The 27,122-nt window shown below is 32.8% G+C and overlaps 1 protein-coding gene across 6 annotated transcripts in view; it reads right to left on the reverse strand.

The window, feature by feature from the left end:
- The window catches only part of LOC6578185 (lysine-specific demethylase 6A), a 48,454-nt gene that overhangs the window by 17,450 nt on the left and 3,882 nt on the right, over window positions 1–27,122 (reverse strand). For 2 of the 6 annotated variants that reach the window (XM_032728392.2, XM_002004066.4), the window contains exons 3-5: window positions 21,177–21,285; window positions 4,644–4,819; window positions 3,380–3,508 (exon numbers count right to left, since the gene is read on the reverse strand). In XM_032728392.2, the coding sequence (XP_032584283.1) occupies window positions 3,380–3,508; window positions 4,644–4,819; window positions 21,177–21,285 (414 nt within the window). Of the gene's footprint in view, window positions 1–3,379; window positions 3,509–4,643; window positions 4,820–6,361; window positions 6,631–21,176; window positions 21,286–27,122 lie in introns of those variants that run through there. The other 4 variants (XM_044010517.1, XM_015166076.3, XM_032728393.2 and 1 more) reach the window with 4 other exon arrangements.

The following is a 27,122-nucleotide window of genomic DNA, read 5'->3' on the forward strand; positions in this document are numbered from 1 at the left end:
ACGCAAAACAACGCACATTAAAAACTATCACCTTCTAGCCCTAAGTGACTTCATCAGTGAGCACACAGTCCGACGACGCTTAAAAGGAGGTGATATTAAGACCCATTAGTCAACGGAAGTGACGTTCATTTCAAGGGCAAATTTATATATTTATATATATATATATACTAGCTGGCCCGGCAAACGTTGCATTGCCCTATCCATTATTTCTAGGTAAAAAATTGTTGAAAGCTATGTTGTCCAGGTTGGGATACACTCTGATTAATTTATTAATCGGATTTTCATTTAAGCCCCTTGTGGTAAACGACATTCTTCGTTTTTTGGTCAGGTGCAAGAACAAATAATGCGGATTGTTTGCCAACACGTGAGCATGTCACGTACAATTGACCATGAGAAAAACACGCATTTTCTAGATTGAGGCCACAAATAGTCAAAGATTGGCCCTGTGATTTGTTGATCGTCATGGCGAAGGCAAGACGAATCGGGAATTGAATTAGTTGAAACTCAAAGGGCATATCTGTTGGGGTCATCGGAATCCTCCTCATCTTTAAATTTTCCTTTGAGTATCGATGCGTGAATCACATTGCTCATTAGTTTTCTTATCACCAAACGCATTCCATTGCATAGTTTTAGTTGGTTTAAATTTCTAAGCATGATAACTACCGAGCCAACCTTCAGTTGTAAATTGTGCGGTGGTAAACCAGGCACATCCAAGGAGTTCAAAAATTCAGTTGGATAATTAGTGGCTTCTTCATCGTTTGTTACACAGTCGATAGATTTGAATGAATACAGAGTACCAACGATTTGATTTTGAATTATAAGATTAAAGTCATCCACATCTCTATTTTTAGCCGCCAAAATTGCTTGCTCACTTAACCATTTAGTATTTTTGTGGAAAGCAAGGATATTCGGAAATACTTTGTTGATAAGCTCATCTTTTGATGAGACGAAATTGCAAAAATTGAGGAAATGAAATAAAGTTACTCGATTCGTCAACAGGAATACGGCCATTACCGATATTCAGCAATTGCTTCGAGAAATTATCAGCAGATAGATCGTTCAACAATGCAACTCTCATATTTACAGACAGTTGAAGTCATTTTGAGTGTTCGCTAGAAAATGTCGTGATTCTAATGTTTCGCCATAAAGCAGGGAACGCAATGGCTCTGGTGGCGGGACCACTAATGGCAATGTCACTTTACCACTAAGGCAGCACAAACCGGCAAACTTCAATGCGCCACAATGTTGGCAAACAACGTCCATTGGACCAATGCAAACTTAACCATTCAAGCTGTAGTCAATGGTGCAATCATATCGAAACGCTGCTCGATTCAAATCAATCCTTGCACCATTTCTTATTGCCGTTTCACGGGCTACCTCTCTTTGAGAAGCACGAATTAAGGCTCTTCTTTGCTGTGTACTAACGCGGCGCCTTTCTCGGGCGATTTCTCGTTCTTCGTCAGATAATGGACTCGCGATATTCCGATGCCTAATTGCATTATGGGTCCGCCGGGAAAGATTACATCTTCTAGGATGCGGCATTTTTATCAATAGTAACAATATGCCCTCGCACAAAACCACATAAAACAATCGAGAAATATAAATATAAATAATTTACACAAATTTATGTTTGAGACAAACAAATACCTGAACTTTCGAGATATTTAGCTTCTGTACGCACGCGTATTATTTTTATCAAATGTGTTTTTTTTTTTATGAATAGTCAGGTTCGCCTGAGGCTGTTCCGTAGCCTGACTGACTACATTTGTTTATTTACTTCTATACTATTGTATAATATGAGAGCAGGACCGAAATTTTTTCAGTATTTTTAAGATCTACTATCCTACTTGTGGCGGAGACAAATCCAACAAATCAAAAACCATGAAAATTGGTCCAGCAGATCTCGAGTTATAAGTGTTGGAGCACTTTTACACAACTTTCTTTTATATATATAGAAGATATATATAAGTATATCCAAAGTACGGCTGCAAAGCCATCGATAGAGGTTACCCTCGATAGATTTATCCATCGATGGAATAAACCATCGATACTATCGATAGTTCCATCGAAGATTTGAAGTTCTTACAAATTAATAAATTTTCAATAATTTCGATCATACATCCAGCATAAAATGATTCGTGCAATTTTGTATAAGAATCCATTACAATAGTAATCGGATATTTGTGTGATGGTTGTATATCTAATAAAATATATATTGTATTACATATGGACAAAATTGGATGCATCATCCTCAGAAGCGGTGGGCAAAAATCTAGTAGTACTAGCAGCAGCAGTGGAAGACTTAGAATTATCAAAGTTCGCCACAGTAGAACGCGAAGCAGAAGCGCCATCTTTAATGTACATAATAAAATAAAAAACACACTTGCACTTTAAACATCAGTTTCATGCTTAATTGATGGCTTTAAAAATTTATCCATACACTTTTCTTACGAAGAACCACCAAATATCATTGAAATATAGCTATAAAAGCTAATCACAATATAATAATATTATTAACTTAATGTTTATATATATATGTATATGTATGTTATGTTATATATGTATATTCCGAAAAATGCTTACATGCGTCTCTTTGCGCCACCTAGTTGTAAATTAACGATGGATGAAAAAAACCATCGATATATCATGAGAGCCCAAATCCATCGATACTATCAATAGTCTCCATCGATGGATTTGCAGCCCTAATGCAAAGCACAAGTGCCGAGAAATTTTTTGAATCGGGGGAAGGTGTCTAATAGTATTTAAAACAGGTAAGAAAGCTCTAGTCGAGACTGCTCGACTACAAGATCCCTTGAACCCTTCGAGCAACTGATATTTCAATATTCAGACATACGTACGCACGCATTAACACGCATTGCAATGCCAATGCATTGGCTGCAGTGGTTGCTAATATGGGAACTTAATTGTTCACTAACATTTATTGCGGACCTAGGAAAAAAATCCGTATGTATGAACGCGTCAATCTCAGAAGATATAAGAGCTAGAGACTTGAAAGACTTCCTAGGTCCGTGTATATCACGCGCATATCGAGTTTTTCTCTATGTATCGATAACTACTCCCGATATTTTATTATCGATTAAAAACCCTATCGAAAGATACGATCGCAGTCGCTGCTTACTGCGCAGTTAGCAGAGCACGTTCTAATACGTGCGTATGTATGTATGTGTGCCGAAAAGAAGTGCAGAGTGATTAGAATATCAAATTAGAGGGTTCAGGGTATCTCTTAGTCGAGCAGTCTCGACTAGAGTCTTCTTACTTGTTTTTATTGATTCACCCCAAGAAACTTTGAAAGAAACCACTCTTTCGTAAAACAATAAATAACAAATAATCTTAATAAATCCATAAAATACATTCTTACCTAATTGTCTGTAAATATCGGCTTTTAAGTCAAGCGATATATTTTTGTCATTTAAGATAAATTCATATGATTCTTTTGCAGCCTTGTGTTTATTTTGTACTTCATACAGATGAGCTATTTGAAATTTCACTGAAAAGTAAAAAATAATACAAAGTGTTAGTATTCAAAAATTGTAAAACGATATGAAGATTTTGACAGGCCTTCAATAAAACAAGTAAGAACGTTGCAGTCGGGCGTTACCGGCTGCGGAATACTCATTCACATCCCATCAACAATTTAGTAGTTAAGTTTCGCTCTAATACTAATAGAAAATACAGGTTTTTTCAATTTGCCACGCTGGACGTAGACACCTCATTTTTGGTCAGTTCTTAGAACGTGATAACGGTACCCTAACTGCAAAGTTTGAATGCTTACCCTCAAAAAGTGTGACAATTACAGGGTATTTTTCTATATGCCACGCCCTTAAAGAGGCGTAAAAATTATTTTTGGGTCATCGATGGAGGAGGTTACTGGTAACTTAACTATCTAAATTTGAAGCTTCTAGCTTATACTTTAGAAGATATCAGCTTTTGCGGTTTGCCACGCCCCCTGTGGGCGGACATATATCCGACAAAATTTTTGCTCTTGGGTGACCAGCCCGAGTATATATACAAAATTTGAGGTCTCTGGCATCAATAGTGTCCAAAATATAGCAGAATTTAGAAAATCACTATATCTTCAGGTCCGATTTGCCACGCCACTGATAGGCGTAGATATGTCTGCCATAGCTCGTGATCTTGGGTGGTTGATGCGGACCTACATACCAAATTTCAGCTTTCTAGCTCTTCAACTAACATGATTTCTGGCATATCGGTAAATGCATTTTCCGATTTGCCACGCCTCTAGTGAGCGGATCGGATAATTTTGAGCTGTCAATCCGAGTATACTTTTGATCTTAGGTGATCATCGCGATTCAAAATTTCAAATCTCTAGCTCCTCAGCTAAAATAAAGTCACGCCACTAATGAACGGATCGAGAGAATTTTCGAAATATATATATATGTTCTAAATTTCAAGTCGCTTGCTTCAATAACTGGAAAAATTTGCTTTTATACGCAAAGTCAGACAGACATAAAACGGGCATTACACAAAATCAATACACGCATTCATTTTTTTAATGGTGAATAATTTTTTTTTTTTTTTTTTTTTTTTTTGTGAATAAGTAGATTGAGCCAGCAAAAGCATATCCATATTTATAAATAGAAATAATGATTTTTTATATATACCTTGAAGATCCGAAAAAGTCGAGGGTGATGAATCCGCCAATGCCAACTGGAAGTGTTTAAGTGCACTACGAAAATCACCATTAACTTTAAGCATCAGTCCTAAACGCAGATGAATTTCATTTGCACAGACGAAATATGGGTTCAAGTACAAAAGTTCTTGGAATAGTTTAATTGACCTTAAGAAATAGAAATTAATATTCAATTTATTATATTTATTTGGGAAATTTACTTTCTCGAAGAACTTTGCGTACACATGCAAACAAACACATACTTTTATGTTTACTTGTATAACACACTTAAGGCAATATTTTTGTATAACATTTCTCATTTATTTATTAATATAATTATGTCTTTTATTATTAAATAAAAAAAAAATTAAAAAAAATAATATGAAAAAAAAAATTATAAGCAAAAGACAACCGAAAAATGACACCTCAAAACTAACTAACTATTCTACGCACAACGCAGGAATTTGGTGGTTGTTAATATCTTGGTGGATACCCTTATCGTTTTAACACCTCAGTCAAACGTGAGTCAATAGGTTTAAAGTATTCTCTGCGACTATTTATCCTCATTTCTCCATCATGACCTTTTATTTTCTTCTTTTATGCCAAATATGCAAAACTGGCTCTCATCTTGCTCTCTTTGAAAAAATCACTTTATTCCAGAAGCTAGAAGGCTTGGCAACGTGCTCATTGGCGAAGTCCATACGCTTTTTCCTGTTCACAACTGATACATGAGGCTTCCTACGTGCAACTCGGCCGGGACAGCCGGCCGGTTTCCTCAGAACCAGTTTTGGAGAAACGTTCTTCAACTTCCAGACGTCCTTCTTGTGTCCGGACCGGGGCAATATGGAGCCCGATCAAACATAATTGTCGTAGACTCTTTGACACGAGGAATAAGTTCTGCCTACCAATTAACCAATTTCTTGTTAGGATTTGCCTTCCAACCTGCTTCCAACGGCTACCGATATTTCTTATTCTTTGTGCTTCATGAGAAACAGCGTGCTAAATTTGTTTTCCAAGTGATACCAAATTACGAAAATCAGCCAAGACGAATTAAAGAAACGTGCAAAAATTAACGGTAGTCACGAATTCCGGAATTGTACGCAGAATAGTTAAAGTGTACGAAGATTTTTGAGGTGTAATTTTTCGTTTATATCTTTTGTTTATATATTTCATTATTTTATTTTATTTGTTTTTAATTAGGTTTAGTTTTAATAATATAAGAAAGACATAATTATGTTATTAAAATAAATTTTGAACATAAAATTACTAATTCGTATTGAATGTTTTAGTTTGAGGCAATGTACACTTAGCTATTATTTTACCTTTTAAATTTATAAATTAAAATAATTTTAAAATCCTCTACGTTTGTTAATGCAAATATCAGATTGCTAAATCAGTCCAAATTTACAAGTCATGCATAAAATATGTATTTTTACTTTTATTACCATATAGAGAATTAAGAACTCATTAATCTATATATTTATTTGCCCAACTAATTACAATACAAAAGTGTACTTATTATTAATAAAATTATATTTATATGGACTATATTTCATACAATTGCTTATGACATATCGAGAACATAAAATATCAAAATATTTTCTTTTATAAAACAAGTAAGGAACGCAAAGTTTAAATACATATCTACATAAATACATGTATTCGCTTTGTAAACCATCTATTTACTTCTTTGTTTATATATGTACATACATACAATCATTTATATTTCTGTTTAAACATATATACGCACATATATTCTTATTACACATATGATTTTGCAGTAATATACAAACAGGGCGCACATACTTTAATTTTTTTAATCTGTATAATTATTAATTTAACTTGATTTTTTCTATTTGTACTAGCTTTTCGAAGTTGTGACAGTTGATATTTGGCAGTGTTTCTTTCTAATATAAAAATCACTCAGTCAATACAGATTCATAATTTCATAGTTAATTTACGGACTAGTGGTGAAACGAAAATGAAAAATATCGATATACCTCATTACATGTATTCGATACATCGGTGAAAATTAAGTAATGAATCTAAGGGAACAAGTTGACAAATGGAACAATACTAGGATTCTACCACTAACCAGAGAACACATAGACTAGACACGTAGAACCAACTTTTCTACAGCATAAAATGTTAAGTTGGTGGGCCACTATACTTCGTTTTTGCTCGACTCGCTCGTTGGAAGTTCGAGCAGAGAAAATATTGCACGAAAATGTCAGTGCGCTGCAAGCGCTCAAACGAAACGGTCACATTATTATATGAAGCACAGCTATGTGCTATTTGTCCTACTCACTTTCTAAAATTTAAATTTGTTCGCGACGATCTTTCCTTTTCAGTGAAAGGTATACCTAAATCATAAAAGAGTTTGTCAGGCTCATGCAAACAAACTGTAGCGTTTCGATGGATATTTGTGGGAAGGGTATGAAAGCGTTGATGCAAATCGCTTATGAACCAACTCGCCATGCTTATGCGAAATGTTTGCGTTTTCCTTATTATTCGTGGGAAGGGTATGAAAGCGTTGGTGCGCATAATGAAAATTCTTCCACGACGAGCATGCACACACACACTGTCCCTTGCTACATGTACTATGAGCATTTGTATGCCTGTGTGTGAAGCTCTGGCTGCCTGAAGCGCAGCATTTGCATTTGGTCGATCTTGTGAAGTGCTCACATACATATGTATGTATGTATGTATATACATTTGATTGTGTGTACGCATGGGAGTCGCTGCTCACAATCATGGGATATAACTTGTAGAAGCATTTGTATGCCTGTGTGCCTTTACATGTGTTTGTATGTATGCATGGGAGATGAAAATTGGCGTGTGATTCCATCAACTTAGAATTGGTTGAACGATTTTGGGTTTTAATTGAAGAGGCGCGCTTATATTTAAATAGCTGACTAACTAAAGTGACAAGTGCTCTCGTATCGTAGCGATTTGCAAAGCGATGCCATATCAGAGTGAACGAGAGAAATATTGCTTGAATTGCCAAAAAGAATATATTTCACCTACTAACTTATCATGCGATAAAGCGAGAAAACGATTCAGGAATGCTTTCTCACATCTCGCTTAACTTCTCGCTTTTGCCCTCTTCTCGCTTCGCTTGCACTCTGACATTTTTTAAGCGATTACATGTAAATCTGCATGTAGAGCTTTCTCGCTTATTGTCGCTCCATAATATCGCATCGCTTATCGCGGCCACTCTGACATCAGGCTTAGAGCAACTGATATTTCAATAATTATTCGCACATGCACACACACACGCGATAAAGGTTTTAATCGATACTATATAACGGGGCAATTTATCGATTTTTTAAGAAAAACTCGATATCCACGCTATTTTTACGGACATTTAAAATGTAATTTCAAGTCTACGGACAGACGGACAGACAGAAAGATAAGAATATATATTCTTTATGGGGTTTGCCACGCCTACTTCTGCTTATTACTTACATTTCAACAAAAACCATTATACCCTAATTTCCTATTTCATAACAAGTAACAGTGTTCTAGTCGAGACAAAATGATATGCACACATACAGTGGCGAACCAAATTACTGGCACAGCAAGTATTTTAAGCTTTGTAGGAATTTTTAAAGTATTTTGAAACATTTTTTTAGAGAAACAAAAAATTAACTAAATACAATAGAGTATTTATTAAATAATTAAATAAAAAAAAAACAAGTAAGAAAACTCTAGTCGAGAGTGCTCGACTAGATACTACCCTGAACCCAACTAATAAAAATGCCCATTCAGTATGGCTAAAATTCCAATTTCGATATGTTTAAATATATAAATGAAATACAAAACTCATTTAATAAAATATAAAAATATTTTGAAACAATTAAAAAAAGTTAACATCAGCTGCATCGCTCGGGATTCGAACCGCGACTTCCCGATCGAGCGTCACGCACCTACTCACTACGCCACCTCACTTTCGGAAGCAGCATTGCCAAAACTGAAATAGATTAGCTGCTGCAACGCCATCTAGCAAAACTAAACCAAACTAACTGCTGATGTGATTCTAAGAATCTGCTAGAATAACCAAACTATTAAAAACGCACATTTAGTATGGTTAAATTTCAATTTCGGGGTATTTAAAAATGTAAATTAAATAGAAAACTCATTTTTTTAAATTAAAAATATTTTGAAACAATTAAAAAAAACTGACATCAGCTGCACCGATCGGGATTCGAACCGCGACTTCTTGATCGTGCGTAATGCCGCTACTCACTACGCCACCTCACTTTTGGAAGCTGCGCTGGCAAATCTCAAATAGATTCACTGCTGCAGCGCCATCTACCAAAACTAAACCAAACTAACAGCTGATGTTCTGGAAGAAGTTTGAATGTATGTTTGCACACGTATACGATACTGTTGTAGCTGCTGCAAGTGCGTTTGTTAATTGGCCAAATATTTGATTATTATACCCTGAACCCATTGAAAATGGGAAATCAGGGTATAATGGTTTTGTTGAAATGTATGTAACAGGCAGAAGGAGGCGTGGCAGACCCCACAAAACATATATATTATTGATCAGGGCGACGAGCTGAGTCGATTTGGCCCTGTCCGTCTGTCTGTCCGTCTGTCCGTCTGTCCGTATGTATGAACGCGTCGATTTCCGAAGGTATAAGAGATGGAGACTTCATTTTTTTTTTTTAAAGATCGTATATACAGCGCGGACGTTGAGTTTGCTTTTAAAATTCGATAAATCATCCCGTTATGTTTTTATCAAGTAAAAACATTCAAGTTCAAATCAGATGCCACTATAGGTAATTGTGAATGATTTTTCTTTTTTTTTAAATTTCTCGAATATTCAATATAATATGTAGATCATATGCTGAAAGTTTCATTAAATTCCGTTCAGTCAAAAATTAATAAAAAATAATCAAATATTTGGCCAATTAACAAACGCACGTGCAGCAGCTACAACAGCATCGTATGCTGTTTCTTCTAGAAACATTCGTTGAATCACATCAGCTGTTAGTTTCGTTTAGTTTTGGTAGATGGCGCAGCAGCAGAGAATCTATTTGAGTTTTGACAGCGCCACTAGCAGGAGTGGGGTGGCCTAGTGTGTTAGCTGCATGACGCTCGATCGAGAAGTCGCGGTTCGAATCCCGATCGATGCAACTGATGTTAATTTTTTTTAATTGATTCAAAATATTTTTATATTTTCATAAATGAGTTTTCTATTTAATTTATATTTTTAAATACACCGAAATTGAAATTTTAACCATACTTTATGTGCATTTTTAATAGTTTGGCTATTCTAGCAGATTCTTAGAATCACATCAGCAGTTAGTTTCGTTTAGTTTTGATAGATGGCACTGCAGCAGTGAATCTATTTGAGTTTTGCCAGCGCCACTAGCAGGAGTGAGGTGGCGTAGTGTGTTAGCTGCATGACGCTCGATCGAGAAGTTGCGGTTCGAATCCCGATCGATACAACTGATGTTAACTGTTTCAATATATTTTTATATTTTTATACCCTGAACCCATTGAAAATGGGAAATCAGGGTATAATGGTTTTGTTAACAGTATGTAACAGGCAGAAGGAGGCGTGGCAGACCCCACAAAGTATATATATTCTTGATCATGGCGACGAGCTGAGTTGATTTGGCCCTGTTCGTCTGTCTGTCCGTCCGTCCGTCCGTATGTATGAACGCGTCGATCTCAGAAGATATAAGAGCTAGAGACTTTTTTTCCTAGGTCCGTGTATATCACGCGCATATCAAGTTTTTCTTTATATATCGATAGCTACTCCCGATATTTTATTATCGATTAAAACCCTTATCGAAAGCTAGTTATTTAATTATATATCCAACACATTTCTAGCTAGAGCTTCCAAATTTTAAATGTAGACTTATATGTATTTTACATAATTTCGATTTTCGTTGTAATTTACCCCCCATCCTTATATCCACCCCCCACCTACACCTTTGTAAAAAGCGTATTTAAAGTACTAGAGACGTGTGCCTTGGAATGTACATACATTTTCACCATATGGTTACACCCTGAAAGTTTCATTAAGATTGTACGTCTAGAAATTAAATTATTCAACAAATAAATTCTTATAATGTTGCCCACACTGCAGCGCAGCCCAAGCGCAGTCGCTGCTTACTTCGCGTTCTAATACGTTCGTTTGTTTGTGCCGTAATGAAGTGCCGAGTGATTAGAATATCAGATTAGAGGGTTCAGGGTATCTCCTAGACGAGCAGTCTCGACTAGAGTCTTCTTACTTGTTTTAAATGAGTTTGGTATTTTATTTATATTTTTAAATACATCGAAATTGAAATTTCAGCCATACTAAATAGGCATTTTTATTTGTTGGGTTCAGGGTAGTATCTAGTCGAGCACTCTCGACTAGAGTTTTCTTTCTTGTTTTTTTAATAATTTTTGACTGAACGGAATTTAATGAAACTTTCAGCATATGATCTTCATATTATATTGAATATTTAAGAAATTAAAAAAAATGAAAAATCATTCACAATTAGCTGTAGTGGCATCTGACTTGAACTTGAATGTTTTTATTCGATAAAAACATAACGGGATGTTTTATCGAATTTTAAAAGCAAACTCGACATCCGCGCTGTATATACGGTCATTTAAAAAAAAAATTCAAGTCTATAGCTCTTATATCTTCGGAAATCGACGCGTTCAAGCATACGGACAGGCGGACAGACAGACAGACGGACAGGGCCAAATCAACTCACGCTCGTCGCCCTGATCAAGAATATATATACTTTGTGGGGTCTCCTTCTGCCTGTTACATACATTTCAACAAAACCATTATACCCTGATTTCCCATTGAAAATGGGTTCAGGGTATGAAAACAAGTAAGAACGTTGCAGTCGGGCGATACCGATTGCAGAATACTCATTCACAGCCCAAAGGCTGTCAGCAAGTGCAATTTTTCAGTCTAGTGCGCAACAATAAACAGGGCATGATCCCATTGAAATTGGAAAATCATCGATAGCTATTACTATCATCACTGAATCATTGCATTCAAATTATATACATATATAATTTATACAATTTTGATTTTTATTATATATTTATATCCATATATTGGATACCGGCTTCAAGCTAGCAGCAGATCAGCGCGATTTTCCTATGCATGTGCACACACTCAACGTCTATTCTATGCGTACCGACGAAAGCGCGCCTTTTCGCACCTTCTTAGACTTTCGATTGATTTCTGGATTTTTTAGCCGTTACTGAAGTTTTGTCTGATGACGCTCTCTTATTAAGCTATTCTATTTTAGGCACTGGCTGGTCAAGCAAAGAGGTAGCGTTGGTGCTAAGGGCGACGCAAATTATGTTAGAGTAGTGGAGGTTCGAGACCTCTTCGATGTTATTTTTTTTTTTTTCATACATATTTCGTTTTTTATAAAATAGATATTTTATTAGGAAGGTGCGAGCTTGAATGAATGGCACTTAATACTTTTCATTTTCTTAGTCGAATAATTTTATAAGTTTAAATTTGTTTCTTCTGATTTGTCTTTGCATTGTTTTTTAATTTCCAGCCACCACTCTGGCTTTTCTTTGCTATGTGGCGTCATAACAATAATGTGATTTCGTTTTAACTACTGTTGTTCGAAACGATGCGGTGGTGCTGTAGGCAGAAGCGCCGGCGATCTTTATTTTAGATATTTTAAAAAGAACATGTTATTCGGCTTGGGTGCGAGTTCAAATCCCGCGGAAAACTCGTTTTGTAAATTGCAAATTTTTGTTATTTTAGCTTTTTTATATTTTATTAATTTTATAAAAATGTTTCCTTCCGTGCTATCAATGCCTACTAAGCCTATTTATGTGTACAAATACATAAATAGATGGCTGATGCATATAAATGCCGCAATATGGGCACTATAAATGCCGATTGCCACGTCCCTAGTGGCCGTAGACTCCTAATTTTTGGCCAGTTCTTAGATCGAGCAACCGATCGAGCAACTTGAATTCTTACGCTCAAAAAATGTGAAAATTACAGGGTATTTTTCGATATGCCACGCCCCCAAAGAGGCTTAAAAATTATTTTTGAGGAATCGATAGAGGAGGCTACCAGTAACTCAACTATCCAAATTTGAAGCTTTTAGCTCTTAACTGTAGGAGATATAAACTTTTGCGGTTTGCCACGCCCCTATGGGCGGACATATATCTACCATAGCTCGTTGGACTTGGGTGGTCAATCCGCGTATATATACCAAATTTCAGGTCTCTAGCATCAATAGTGTCCAAAATATAGCCGAATTCGAAAAATCACTATATCTTCAGGTCCGATTTGCCGCGCCCCTAGTAGGCGTAGATATACAATTTTTTCACCCATCTTTATAGAATTAAAACATCAGCTTACGTGCTTTCAGCTTTCTAGGTTTATAACTTTAGGAGATACAGTTTTGTTCGATTTGCCACGCCCCCAATGGGCGGAGATATATCCGCATTTTCGATCCCTTGCACCTGCACATATACAGGTGAAATTAACCTTTTTAATAAGAAGCATATGTATGTACATACATACATATACTGGCCAATTGAACACATTTTAAAGGGTTCATCAGTTAGATGTCATAAAAATCATGCAATTAAAAAATACCTATAAATGTAATGGGAAGTGCACTTGATACTTTAGTTAGTCAGCTACTTAAATGTAAGCGCGCCTCTTCAATTAAAACCCAAAATCGTTCACACCATTCTAAGTTGAGGGAGGCACACGCCAATGTTCAGCTCCCATGCATACATACAAACACATACACACACACATGTAAAGGCACACAGGCTTACAAGTGCTTCTACAAGTGATATCCCATAATTGTGAGCAGCATATCCCATGCGTGCACACAATCAAATGTATATACATACATACATACATACATACATATGTATGTGAACACTTCACAAGATCGACAAATGCTGGGCTTCAAAATTGCTACAGGCAGCCAGAGCTTCACACACAGCCATACAAATGCTCATAGTACATGTAGCAAGGGACAGTGTGTGTGTGCATGCTCGTCGCGAAAACATTTTAATTACGCGCACCAACGCTTTCATGCCCTTCCCACAAATAAAACATTCAGCGCAGAGGGATCTTTTGTTCAATATTTGACCATCTCGGTCGAGCGCATGAAGCGAAATGATTGTGCTTTCGTATTTTTTCGTAGCTCGAACACAAAAAGTGAGGAGCCGAGCAAATACGAAGTGTCTGGGAGATAACTCCCGAAAAAAAGTGTGCAAAACGCTTTACACTACTTGTCCGGTCCATGTGTTCTCTGGTTAGTGGTAAAAACGAGCTAGGAACCAGAACGAGTTAGTGAGAACAAGCTTGTGCATTTGCACAAGTCTCTAGTATTTCAAATATGCCTCTTACACATTTATGGGGTGGATATAAAAGTGGGATGTAAAATTTAATAAAAATCGAAATTCTATAAAGCACATAAATCTACATTTAAAATTTGACGACTATAGCTCTAAAGATGTAGCAGATAGAAATTTATGACCGATTTTCGATAATGTTTTTAATCGATTAAAAATTATCGAGACAAGTTTTCAAGTTTTCAACGCGTTCATAAATACATACGGACGGACGGACGGACAGACAGACGGATAGGGCTAAATCGACTCAGCTCGTCACCCTGATCAAGAATATATATACTTTACAGTGTCTGCATTTTAACAAAACCATTATACCCTGATTTCCCATTTTCAATGGGTTCAGCGTATAATAAGTATTTATACAGAAGTTTACTTTTGTAGAGAACGCCTACAGTTTCAAATACTAGCCGATTAATGGTAAAAGCGAAACAAGACATGGTAGAATAGCGGGGGCTCTAATTGTATTATTAAATAGGTGTTGATTGGGGAAGATGCGAGTTTCAATGTAACTTAAAATTTTGCGTAAGTATAAATTTGTTTCAAATTGAATAACCTCACAAATGCTTATACATATACATATGCTTATACATACATATGTACGTAAGTGTACACGCAAAACTAAAACCATCCCAGCGTTTTTATTTGTCTCAAATTCGGTTGAATTGTCTTTTCATTGTTTTTGAGTTTCCAGCGTTTCTCTGACATAGAATAGTCGTTTTATCTTAATTACTATTTTTGAGAACTATGGATTTAAATGTTTATTATTATTATTATTATTATTATTATTATTATTATTATTATTATTATTATTATTATTATTATTATTATTATTATTATTATTATTATTATTATTATTATTATTATTATTATTATTATTATTATTATTATTATTATTATTATTATTATTATTATTATTATTATTATTATTATTATTATTATTATTATTATTATTATTATTATTATTATTATTATTATTATTATTATTATTATTATTATTATTATTATTATTATTATTATTATTATTATTATTATTATTATTATTATTATTATTATTATTATTATTATTATTATTATTATTATTATTATTATTATTATTATTATTATTATTATTATTATTATTATTATTATTATTATTATTATTATTATTATTATTATTATTATTATTATTATTATTATTATTATTATTATTATTATTATTATTATTATTATTATTATTATTATTATTATTATTATTATTATTATTATTATTATTATTATTATTATTATTATTATTATTATTATTATTATTATTATTATTATTATTATTATTATTATTATTATTATTATTATTATTATTATTATTATTATTATTATTATTATTATTATTATTATTATTATTATTATTATTATTATTATTATTATTATTATTATTATTATTATTATTATTATTATTATTATTATTATTATTATTATTATTATTATTATTATTATTATTATTATTATTATTATTATTATTATTATTATTATTATTATTATTATTATTATTATTATTATTATTATTATTATTATTATTATTATTATTATTATTATTATTATTATTATTATTATTATTATTATTATTATTATTATTATTATTATTATTATTATTATTATTATTATTATTATTATTATTATTATTATTATTATTATTATTATTATTATTATTATTATTATTATTATTATTATTATTATTATTATTATTATTATTATTATTATTATTATTATTATTATTATTATTATTATTATTATTATTATTATTATTATTATTATTATTATTATTATTATTATTATTATTATTATTATTATTATTATTATTATTATTATTATTATTATTATTATTATTATTATTATTATTATTATTATTATTATTATTATTATTATTATTATTATTATTATTATTATTATTATTATTATTATTATTATTATTATTATTATTATTATTATTATTATTATTATTATTATTATTATTATTATTATTATTATTATTATTATTATTATTATTATTATTATTATTATTATTATTATTATTATTATTATTATTATTATTATTATTATTATTATTATTATTATTATTATTATTATTATTATTATTATTATTATTATTATTATTATTATTATTATTATTATTATTATTATTATTATTATTATTATTATTATTATTATTATTATTATTATTATTATTATTATTATTATTATTATTATTATTATTATTATTATTATTATTATTATTATTATTATTATTATTATTATTATTATTATTATTATTATTATTATTATTATTATTATTATTATTATTATTATTATTATTATTATTATTATTATTATTATTATTATTATTATTATTATTATTATTATTATTATTATTATTATTATTATTATTATTATTATTATTATTATTATTATTATTATTATTATTATTATTATTATTATTATTATTATTATTATTATTATTATTATTATTATTATTATTATTATTATTATTATTATTATTATTATTATTATTATTATTATTATTATTATTATTATTATTATTATTATTATTATTATTATTATTATTATTATTATTATTATTATTATTATTATTATTATTATTATTATTATTATTATTATTATTATTATTATTATTATTATTATTATTATTATTATTATTATTATTATTATTATTATTATTATTATTATTATTATTATTATTATTATTATTATTATTATTATTATTATTATTATTATTATTATTATTATTATTATTATTATTATTATTATTATTATTATTATTATTATTATTATTATTATTATTATTATTATTATTATTATTATTATTATTATTATTATTATTATTATTATTATTATTATTATTATTATTATTATTATTATTATTATTATTATTATTATTATTATTATTATTATTATTATTATTATTATTATTATTATTATTATTATTATTATTATTATTATTATTATTATTATTATTATTATTATTATTATTATTATTATTATTATTATTTTATTTTATTTTATTTTATTTTATTTTTTTTTTAGACGCTTTTTAATTGTAAAGTAAAAGTGACTGCCGCGAAAATTTTAAATCGAAAATGTATGTTTTTTATAAAAATGTTTCCGTCCATTCAGAGTCTATTAAGCTTATTTATATACATATATGTATGTATGGCATACGCAAATGAATTTCGTAGTTGAACGCCACAAATGTTTATCACACATTCAATGGGCGTGGACTTTGCTGCCAGCTCGAACTCCGCAGAAAGTTTTAAAAAATAAATAAAGATTTATAACCTAATGCAAATTTTTTAAACTTCATTATAATGTTTCCATTCGTGTTATGCCCGTTAAGCTTATTTATATAAAGAAATGGCAAACGCATGTAAATATAAATAAGTCTAAAAAATTTAAAACTTACAGGATACTCAAAGCCTACAAAAAAGCATTGAGGAGGTTGCTAAATATCCAAAGTTAAATCTTTTAAAGGACATACAGTGTGCGTCACTAAAAATCGAACAAAATTATTGGCACAGCAAGCTTTTTAAACTTTAAAGCAATTTTGTAATTGTTTTCTAACGTTTTTTAGTGAAACAAATAAAGTACTAAATAGAATTGGGTATTTATAATATTTTACAGTAAAAATATTGCGAAAAACTTCAACGCACTTTTTAAAAAAATTCAATAACCAAAAATAAACCTCGATTTTGCTGAACAAAATTATTGGTACACTAAAAACAAAAAATTAAAAATGTTATGAAAAAATTTGATAATAACTATAATTAACATTGGGTATGTATCCTTTAAAGTTTAATAATGGCTAATAATAGGTTTGGCATCGAAAAAATTATTTTCACTAATTTTTTGCCATTCCTCAATAAGAGCTTGTTTTAGGTCGTCTTCTTTTGTTATTACTCGATTTGAGATGCGCCTATCCAATTCTTTCCACAAGCGTTCAATTCTATTTAGGTCTGGAGATAGTGGTGAGTGCGGTAACACATGGGCGGTAGCCATATTTTGACGATATGGGCAGAATGCTTGGGGTCATTGTCATGTTGAAATGTGAACGAGCTTGGTAGTTGTAGCTTTTCAGAATTCTTTTAAAGGTTATCACTCAAAATATTTAGATACAAATGTTTGTCCATTATACCGTCTACAAATACCAATTCGGGCACACCTGCAGCAGATATGCAATGCCAGACCATTACCCCACAACCACCATGCTTAACGCTTGGCGTAATTTTGATTTTGTGAAACGAAGTATTCGGCATTCTCTAAGCAGTTTAACGCCCATCCGATCGAAATATATTGAATTTCCACTCATCACAGAAGAAGACTTGACTTCAATAATCAAATGGTTTGCTAAAATTTTCCTTTGCTTAGTCCAAACGCTTCTTTTTATAAGCACCTTTAATGCACGGTTTTCGTCTAGCCACATGCACTTTGTATTTGGCCTTGTGCAGTACTCTTCGTATCGTAATCGGGTGCATATCGTTGCCCATTTCTTTTGTAACTTCAGCAGAAATCTGTGTAGATATTATTTTGGGATTCACATGCACCTTTCGAACGATTTTCCAGCATTCATGGCTGCTCAACAACTTAAGGCGACCTGTATGTTTATGAACGTTGCAGATTGTGGGCTTCCTTGGAGCGCCGCACGTAGCTTCGAATAGAAAATCGGTTTCTTTCTATTATCTCTCTAGTTTATGCATAAAATTTGCCTTGATCATCCAAATGCAGGATCATTTTCCTCTGAGCTATCGATGTCTCTTTTAGCTTAGGTGCCATTATTATGAAAAGTAAAGAAATATGCTCAATTCTTACAAAATTTTCTATATTTAAATTCAATTTTGCGAAGTTTTAAATAAAGAAACAACATATAGTGAAATGCAAAATGGTTTTGCACACTCGGTCAAATTGTTAAAAAAAAACCCAAAAAATACTAAGTGTGCCAATAATTTTGTTCAGCAACATTTAGGTTCTTTTTGGTTATTTAATTTTTTAAAAATGTACGATGAAGTTTTTGGGAATATATTTTTTTTTTTATAATTTAAAAGATCCCCTATTCTATTTTGAAATTTGGAACACATACTCGTGTATCCGATTTATAAAGTGTTAAAATTTTCCCGATCCGCCCACTAGGGGCGTGGCAAATCGGAAAATGCATTTTCCGATATGCCAGAAATCATATTAGTTGAAAAGCTAGAAAGCTGAAATTTGGTATGTTGGTCCGCGTTGACCACCCTAGATCACGAGCTATGGCGGATATATATCCGCCCATTGGGGGCGTGGCAAATCGGATAGAGCTGTATCTCCAAGAGTTTTACAGCTAGAGCGCTGAAATTTTGCACGTCAGCTAATGTTAATGTTAATCAAATTTTGTATATATACTCGGGCTGATTATCCAAGACAAACAAGTTTTGTCGGATATATGTCCACCCACAGGGGGCGTGGCAAACCGCAAAAGTTGATTTCTCCTAAAGTATAATGGCTAGAAGCTTCAAATTTAGATAGTTAAGTTACCTCTATCGATGACTCAAAAATCATTTTTACGCCTCTTTAGGGCGTGGCATATCGAAAAATACCCTGTAATTTTCACATTTTTTGAGGGTTAGCATTTGCAGTTAGGGTACCGTTATCACGTTCTAAGAACTGATCAAAAATGAGGTGTCTATGCCCAGTAGGGGAGTGGCAAATCGAATAAAACTATATTTTCTACAGTATTAGGGCGAAACTTTACTAAATTGTTGATGAGATGTGAATGAGTATTCCGCAGTCGTTAACGCCCGACTGCAACGTTCTTATTTGTTTAAAATAGTGTTCGAAGCACTCTTCTGACTAACGTTCTTTTTATACCCAGAACCCATAAAAAAGGGAAATCAGAGTATAATGGTTTTGTGAAAAGTATGTAACACTTTTAGACCTGGAGACTTCAAATTTGCGTTGTATATAAAGTTAATGGATACAAAGATTTTGTAATTTACAGATTTTTCGCCACCAATTTGTAAAAAGCGTATTTCAAGTACTACTCATTAAGATTGTATATCTAAAATTCTCATAATATTGCCCACATTGCAGCGCAGTCAGCAGAACGCGTGCTTGTAAGTGCATGTGTATGTATGTGTACATAAAGGAAGTACAGAATGATTAGAATATCAGATTAGAGGGTTCAGGGCATCTTCTAGTCGAGCAGTCTCGACTGGAGCCTTCTTACTTGTTTAAATATATTTTAAGCTCCTTGTTAATTTTTTGGACGGACTTCAAGGCAATTTGTTTTATTTGTCGAACTATCCACCTTGCATGGTTTTCTGTTAACTTGGTATTTGCCTGAACTTTTAATTTACTTTAGACTGTACTGTTTGTTTTAATTCATTTTATGATATACTAAATGGTACTTCGAGGTCTATTAAGGATTTCAACTATCTCAGTATAACTTTTTCCATTATTATGATGGAAAATAGCCAGCACGCGCTTCTTAGAAGATGTCTTCTTCATGGCTTTTAAGTGAAGATTTTAAATTATTTAAATTTAGCGGAAAATCACTAAAGACACCCCCAGCTACATTCTCAGCTAAGCTCAATTGGAAAAGCTGTACGATTTTCAGTGACACTACATTTTCGTATAGAAAAAAGGCTGTTTTATGAACATTATATTAAATCTTTTTGTACAACCTACCTTTTAAAAAATATTTTGTACAAAAATGTTGTTTACTTTAGGAGTTAAGAGCTACATTTTAAAGTCTTATTAGCTTTACGACTTTTAATGACGCACACTGTGTTAAATTTTTCGGTTTACCACGTTCCCTGTGGGATTAGATCCGCTCCTAGTGCGCAGATTTGTAATCGATATTTATAGAATCGTAATTTTAACTACCGTGCGAGCGTTCTAGCTTTAAATCTGTATAAGGTACAGTTTTACTCGATTTCTTTCTCCCATATCTTTTTGATCTTGGGTGGTCAACGCAAGTATACAAACCTACAAAGAGGTTCTATTTCAATTACTCTACTTTTTTGATGAACGAGTAGCAATATACAATTTAATTGTTTTAGTTAATGAGAAAACATATATACGGGTAACTTAAATTGAAAATAATGATCCTTATATCGACTATATTAAGTCAATATATAATGTGCCTTACCATTTAAAACAACGAAATTCAAAGTAAACGATTCCAAGACCGTATAAAAAGCTATGGTTATTCCAATATTTTGGACATAGCCGCATATACTTTTGATACGCAGATAGAGCTAGAAAGAAAAAAAATTGCATATTCTTTTAATTTATTTATATTGTGTAAATAGGTAATTTAATATAACGAAATTATACAAATTTATAGAAAACAAGTAAGAACGTTGCAGTCGGGCGTTACCGACTGCGGAAAACTCATTCACATCCCATCAACAATTTAGTAGTTAAGTTTCGCTCTAATACTGTAGAATATACAGGTTTTTCCGATTTGCCACGCCCCAACTGGGCGTAGACACCTCATTTTTGGTCAGTTTTTAGAAAGAGATAAAGGTACCCTAACTGCAAAGTTTGAATGCTTACCCTCAAAAAATGTGAAAATTACAGGGTATTTTTCGATATGCCACGCCCCTAAAGAGGCGTAAAAATTATTTTTGGAGAATCGATAGAGGAGGCTACCAGTAACTCAACTATCCAAATTTGAGCTTCTAGCTATTATACTTTAGGAGATATAAACTTTTGCGGTTTGCCACGCCGCCTGTGGGCGGACATATATCCGACAAAACTTTTTGGTCTTGGGTGATCAGTCCGAGTATATATTTATTCTACCTTAAACTCTATTCTGGATGTTTGTGTCCCTCTCCGCCGTATTTCGCCAGTTTCAAATAAGCCACCTTGGTTCACCAAAACTCTTTCGAACTTGAGAAACATTAAAACTAAATGTTTTAAAAATTACAAAAAGTCTGGTTCAAGTATTGACTGGTCCAAATATTCCATTGCCAAGTCAAATTTCAATCTTTTAAATTCTAGCTGTTATGAGAATTATCTTACACGTTGCAAACGTCAGTTTACTCGTGATCCCAAACAATTTTTCTCATTTGTAAACTCGAAGCGTAAATCCTCTGGTTTGCCGTCCTCATTTGTCCTTGGAGGTGAAAAAACATGCAATGATCAGGATTCCTCTGATCTATTTGCTGATTTTTTCAATCCACTTATTCTTCTGCTGATCTCTACAGCAACTCATATCCTTATTCTCTTCCTGAATATGGATCTATAAATACTCCCAAAGTTACTGCATCCTCTCTGGCTGCAGCCATTAAGACATTGAAATCATCTTTCTCTCCTGGTGCTGATAATATTCCTAGTTGTGTGATTAAAGAGTGCAGTGTTTCTCTTCAGTCACAATTACTAAAATTGTTTAACTTGTCCTTGGATACTTCTGTGTTCCCTTCAATTTGGAAAGAATCTTTCATCATTCCCTTATATAAAAAAGGTGGAAGATCTGATATTTCCAATTATAGAGGCATTGCGAAATTATCTGCTATTCCGAAGTTATTTGAGAAAATCATAACATCGGCCTTGCAGCATTTTTGCAAATCGATTATTCAACCATCTCAACATGGTTTTGTTCAAAATCGATCTACGTCCTCTAATTTACTTGAGTTCACGTCGCTTGTTAATGACAGCTTTTCCAAAAAAATGCAAACCGATGTTATTTATACGGACTTCAGTAAAGCATTTGACTCAGTACATCATTACATACTAATTCTTAAGCTTGAACGCTTAGGATTTTCACCCAGTCTTGTCTCTTGGATTTCATCCTATTTAACGGGTAGAACCCAAAGAGTCTTGCTGAGAACAGCTATGTCTAAACTTATCTTTGTTTCGTCTGGTGTACCTCAGGGTAGCCATTTGGGCCCATTGCTCTTTTCCCTTTTTATAAATGACCTTCCTAGTTGTATCTCGTATTCCACTATATTTATGTATGCTGATGATGTAAAACTTTGCCTTCCATACTCCAGGGCAAATGGACATCTTCACCTTCAAGATGACCTAAATGCATTTCAACTTTGGTGTGTGGCAAACCAGCTTGACCAAAATTGCTCAAAGTGTATGACAATGACCTTCAGTCGTACCGTTCCTCTAATTGTTGATTATAAAATTAGCAATAATTCCTTACAACGCATCTTTACAGTCAAAGATCTTGGTGTATTCTTTGACTGTAAACTTAACTTTAATCTTCATATTTCTACCATAATTAATGAAGCAAAAAGTGTGCTTGGCTTTATTAAACGTTGGTCTAAGGAATTTAAAGATCCTTTTATTACCAAGCGCTTATTTACTTCGCTTGTGCGTCCTATCCTAGAGTATTGTTCTGTCGTATGGTCTCCGCAACATAAACTGTATCAGGATCGTATCGAATCGGTCCAAAAACAGTTTCTTCTCTTTGCCTTAAGAGACCTTAGATGGGACAGTAATTTACGATTACCGTCTTATCATAGTAGGCTCCAGCTAATTGATCTTCCATGTCTAACCAATCGCAGAACAATTTTAGGAATTGTTTTTCTGCATAAATTGATTAGTGGTGATATTGATTCGTCGTCTTTGTTGGGTCGTCTAAATTTTTTGGTTCCGTCCCGAGCAACTAGACACTATCGTCCGCTTCATTTACCTGTGTGCACTAGGGATTATTCTTTGCACAGTGCGTTTCATGTTCTTTGTGTTAATTTTAATAAATATTATCACGTTTTTTCCTTAGAGCTCTCTCCTCCTAAAATAAAAAGTGTACTATCAGCTTATCTTAGGGAAATCACTCACAATGCCCAGGCATAAGCATTGGCATACGTTTTTGCTGCTAATGTTGTGTTAGTGATTTCTCAATTCTATTCTTATACTCTATTTTTGGCTCTTCCATTACTCTTTTCTTTTTATTATTTCTTATTCTTTTTATTAACTTTTCTTGCAACTTCTCTTATTACCGGCCTTTTTCTTTTTCTATACTTTATCTCTTCTTATTTTATTCTTTTTTTCTTTTTTTTTATTATTGTTTTTTTTTTAACTCCTTTTATTTATTTATTTATTTTATTTTATTTTATTTTTTTTATTATTATTATTTTTTTTTTATTTTTTATTATTATTTTAAAAATTATTTTAAGTATGCTAAATATTGTTTAATAACCTACATTTTAATATTTTATTTTTTTTAAGTTTTCTTACTAACACTTTCTTTTCATAGCTTAAATAGTATCACTGACCATATTTGGCTGTGAGACGTGGGCATAGCCGGCCGGACTGGCAAATAAAATACCCCCATCGGGTTGGTGTTACTATTGAAATTATATCGTGTACTTTGTATAGGCTTTTTTAAATTAAAATTGACTCTCGTTTTTGTCAATAGCTTTAAGAAAATAAATAAATAAATAAATACAAAATTTGAGGTCTCTGCCATCAATAGTGTCCAAAATATAGGAGAATTTAAAAAATCACTATATCTTCAGGTCCGATTTGCCACGCCCCCAATGGGCATAGACTTATAATTTATCTTCAGACCTTATAGATTTATACCATTAGCTGACGTGCGAAATTTCAGCATTCTAGGTTTACAACTTTAGGAGACACAGTTTTATCCGATTTGCCACGCCCCCAATGGGCGTAGATATATCCGCCATAGCTCGTGATCTTGGGTGGTCAACGCGGACCTACATACCAAATTTCAGCTTTCTAGCTCTTCAACAAAAATGATTTCTGGTATATCGGAAAATGCATTTTCCGATTTGCCACGCCCCTAGTGGGAGGATCGGGAAAATTTTAGCACTTTATAAATCGGAGATATACACAAGTATGTGTTCCAAATTTCAAGTCTCTAGCTTCAATAGCGCCGAAATAGATTGCGTTCATACGGACAGACGGACAGACGGACGGACGGACAGACGGACAGACAGACGGGCAGCAAGACGGACATTGCACAAAACCAATATACTGATTCACTTTCGTGAATGAGTATAACAAGTAAGAAAGCTCTAGTTAAGATAACTTTTCTTGTTGATGAACAGAGTTCACTATATAATATTATAACATTAGTCATTAATATAACATTAAAGTGCGTGTATATGCCAAAGCACTAGTCTTTAGTATTTGAAATACGCATTTTACAAAGGTGATGATGAGGGGGTGGATATAGGGGCGGGGGATAAATTTCAAGAAAACAAAAATGGAAATTATTTAAAATACATATAAGTCCAAGTCTCAGGACGACGAGCTGAGTTGATATAGCCCTGTCCGTCCGTCCACCCGTCCGTCCGTATGAGCAAAAGGATCTCAGAAGATATAAGAGCTAGAGATCTGAAATTTGGCATGCATACTCGTGTGTACCATAGGCAGTACGACTTTATCATATGTTTTCGATAACTCATCCGATAACTTTTTTATCAAGACTAATTGAAAACAAGTAAGAACGTTGTAGTCGGGCGTTACCGACTGCGGAATACTCATTCACATCCCACCAACAATTTAGTAGTTAAGTTTCGCTCTAATACTGTAGAATATACAGGTTTTTCCGATTTGCCACGCCCCAACTGGGCGTAGACACCTCATTTTTGGTCAGTTTTTAGAAAGAGATAAAGGTACCCTAACTGCAAAGTTTGAATGCTTACCCTCAAAAAATGTGAAAATTACAGGGTATTTTTCGATATGCCACGCCCCTAAAGAGGCGTAAAAATTATTTTTGGGGAATCGATAGAGGAGGTTACTGGTAACTTAACTATCTAAATTGGAACCTTTTAGCTATTATACTTTAGGAGATATAAACTTTTGCGGTTTGCCACGCCCCCTGTGGGCGGACATATATCCGACAAAACTTTTTGTCTTGGGTGATCAGCCCGAGTATATATACAAAATTTGAGGTCTCTGCCATCAATAGTGTCCAAAATATAGGAGAATTTAAAAAATCACTATATCTTCAGGTCCGATTTGCCACGCCCCCAATGGGCGTAGACTTATAATTTATCTTCAGACCTTATAGAATTATACCATTAGCTGACGTGCAAAATTTCAGCATTCTAGGTTTACAACTTTAGGAGATACAGTTTTATCCGATTTGCCACGCCCCCAATGGGCGTAGATATATCCGCCATAGCTCGTGATCTAGGGTGGTCGACACGGACCTACATACCAAATTTCAGCTTTCTAGCTCTTCAACAAACATGATTTCTGGTATATCGGAAAATGCATTTTCCGATTTGCCACGCCCCTAGTGGGCGGATCGGGAAAATTTTAACATTTTATAAATCGGAGATATACACGAGTATGTGTTCCAAATTTCAAGTCTCTAGGTTCAATAGCGCCGAAATAGATTGCGTTCATACGGACAGACGGACAGACGGACGAACAGAAAGACGGACATTGCACAAAACCAATATACTGATTCACTTTCGTGAATGAGTATAAATAGACTTGGTTTTTCAAGCCTAATTTGAACACTTTTAGACCTGGAGACTTCAAATTTGCGTTGTATATAAAGTTAATGGATACAAAGATTTTGTAATTTACAGATTTTGGATACCACGCCCCCTTCGCCCCCAATTTGTGAAAAACGCATTTCAAGTACTAGAGACTTGGACTTTGGAATGTACACACATTTTAACCATTTGATTACGCTCTGAAATAAATTCTCATAATATTGCCCACATTGCAGCGCAACCCTCACGCAGCCGCTGCTTACTGCGCAGTTAGCAGAGCGCGTGCTTATAAGTTCATGTGTATGTATGTGTGCATACAAGAAGTGCAGAATGATTAGAATATCAGCTTGGAGGGTTCAGGGTATCTCCTAGTAGAGCAGTCTCGACTGGAGCCTTTTTACTTGTTATTTCCCGTTTTTAGATGCGCCTATCTAATATTTCCCACAAATGTTCAATTGGTTTTAGGTCTAAAGATTGTGGTGGAAGTGGCTCATTGGCGGTATTATACGCCAGTCTCATTTTGACGTTATGAGCAAATTACTTGGGGTTGTTGTCATGTTGAAATGTGAACGAGAATTGTAGTTTTAGTCTTTCTTACTAAATATTGAGATGCAAATGTTTGTTACCAACTCGCCCACAGATGCAGCAGACATGCAACCCCA

This window comes from Drosophila mojavensis, unplaced genomic scaffold (genome assembly GCF_018153725.1).
Source record: "Drosophila mojavensis isolate 15081-1352.22 unplaced genomic scaffold, ASM1815372v1 contig_108, whole genome shotgun sequence".
NCBI lineage: Eukaryota > Metazoa > Arthropoda > Insecta > Diptera > Drosophilidae > Drosophila > Drosophila mojavensis.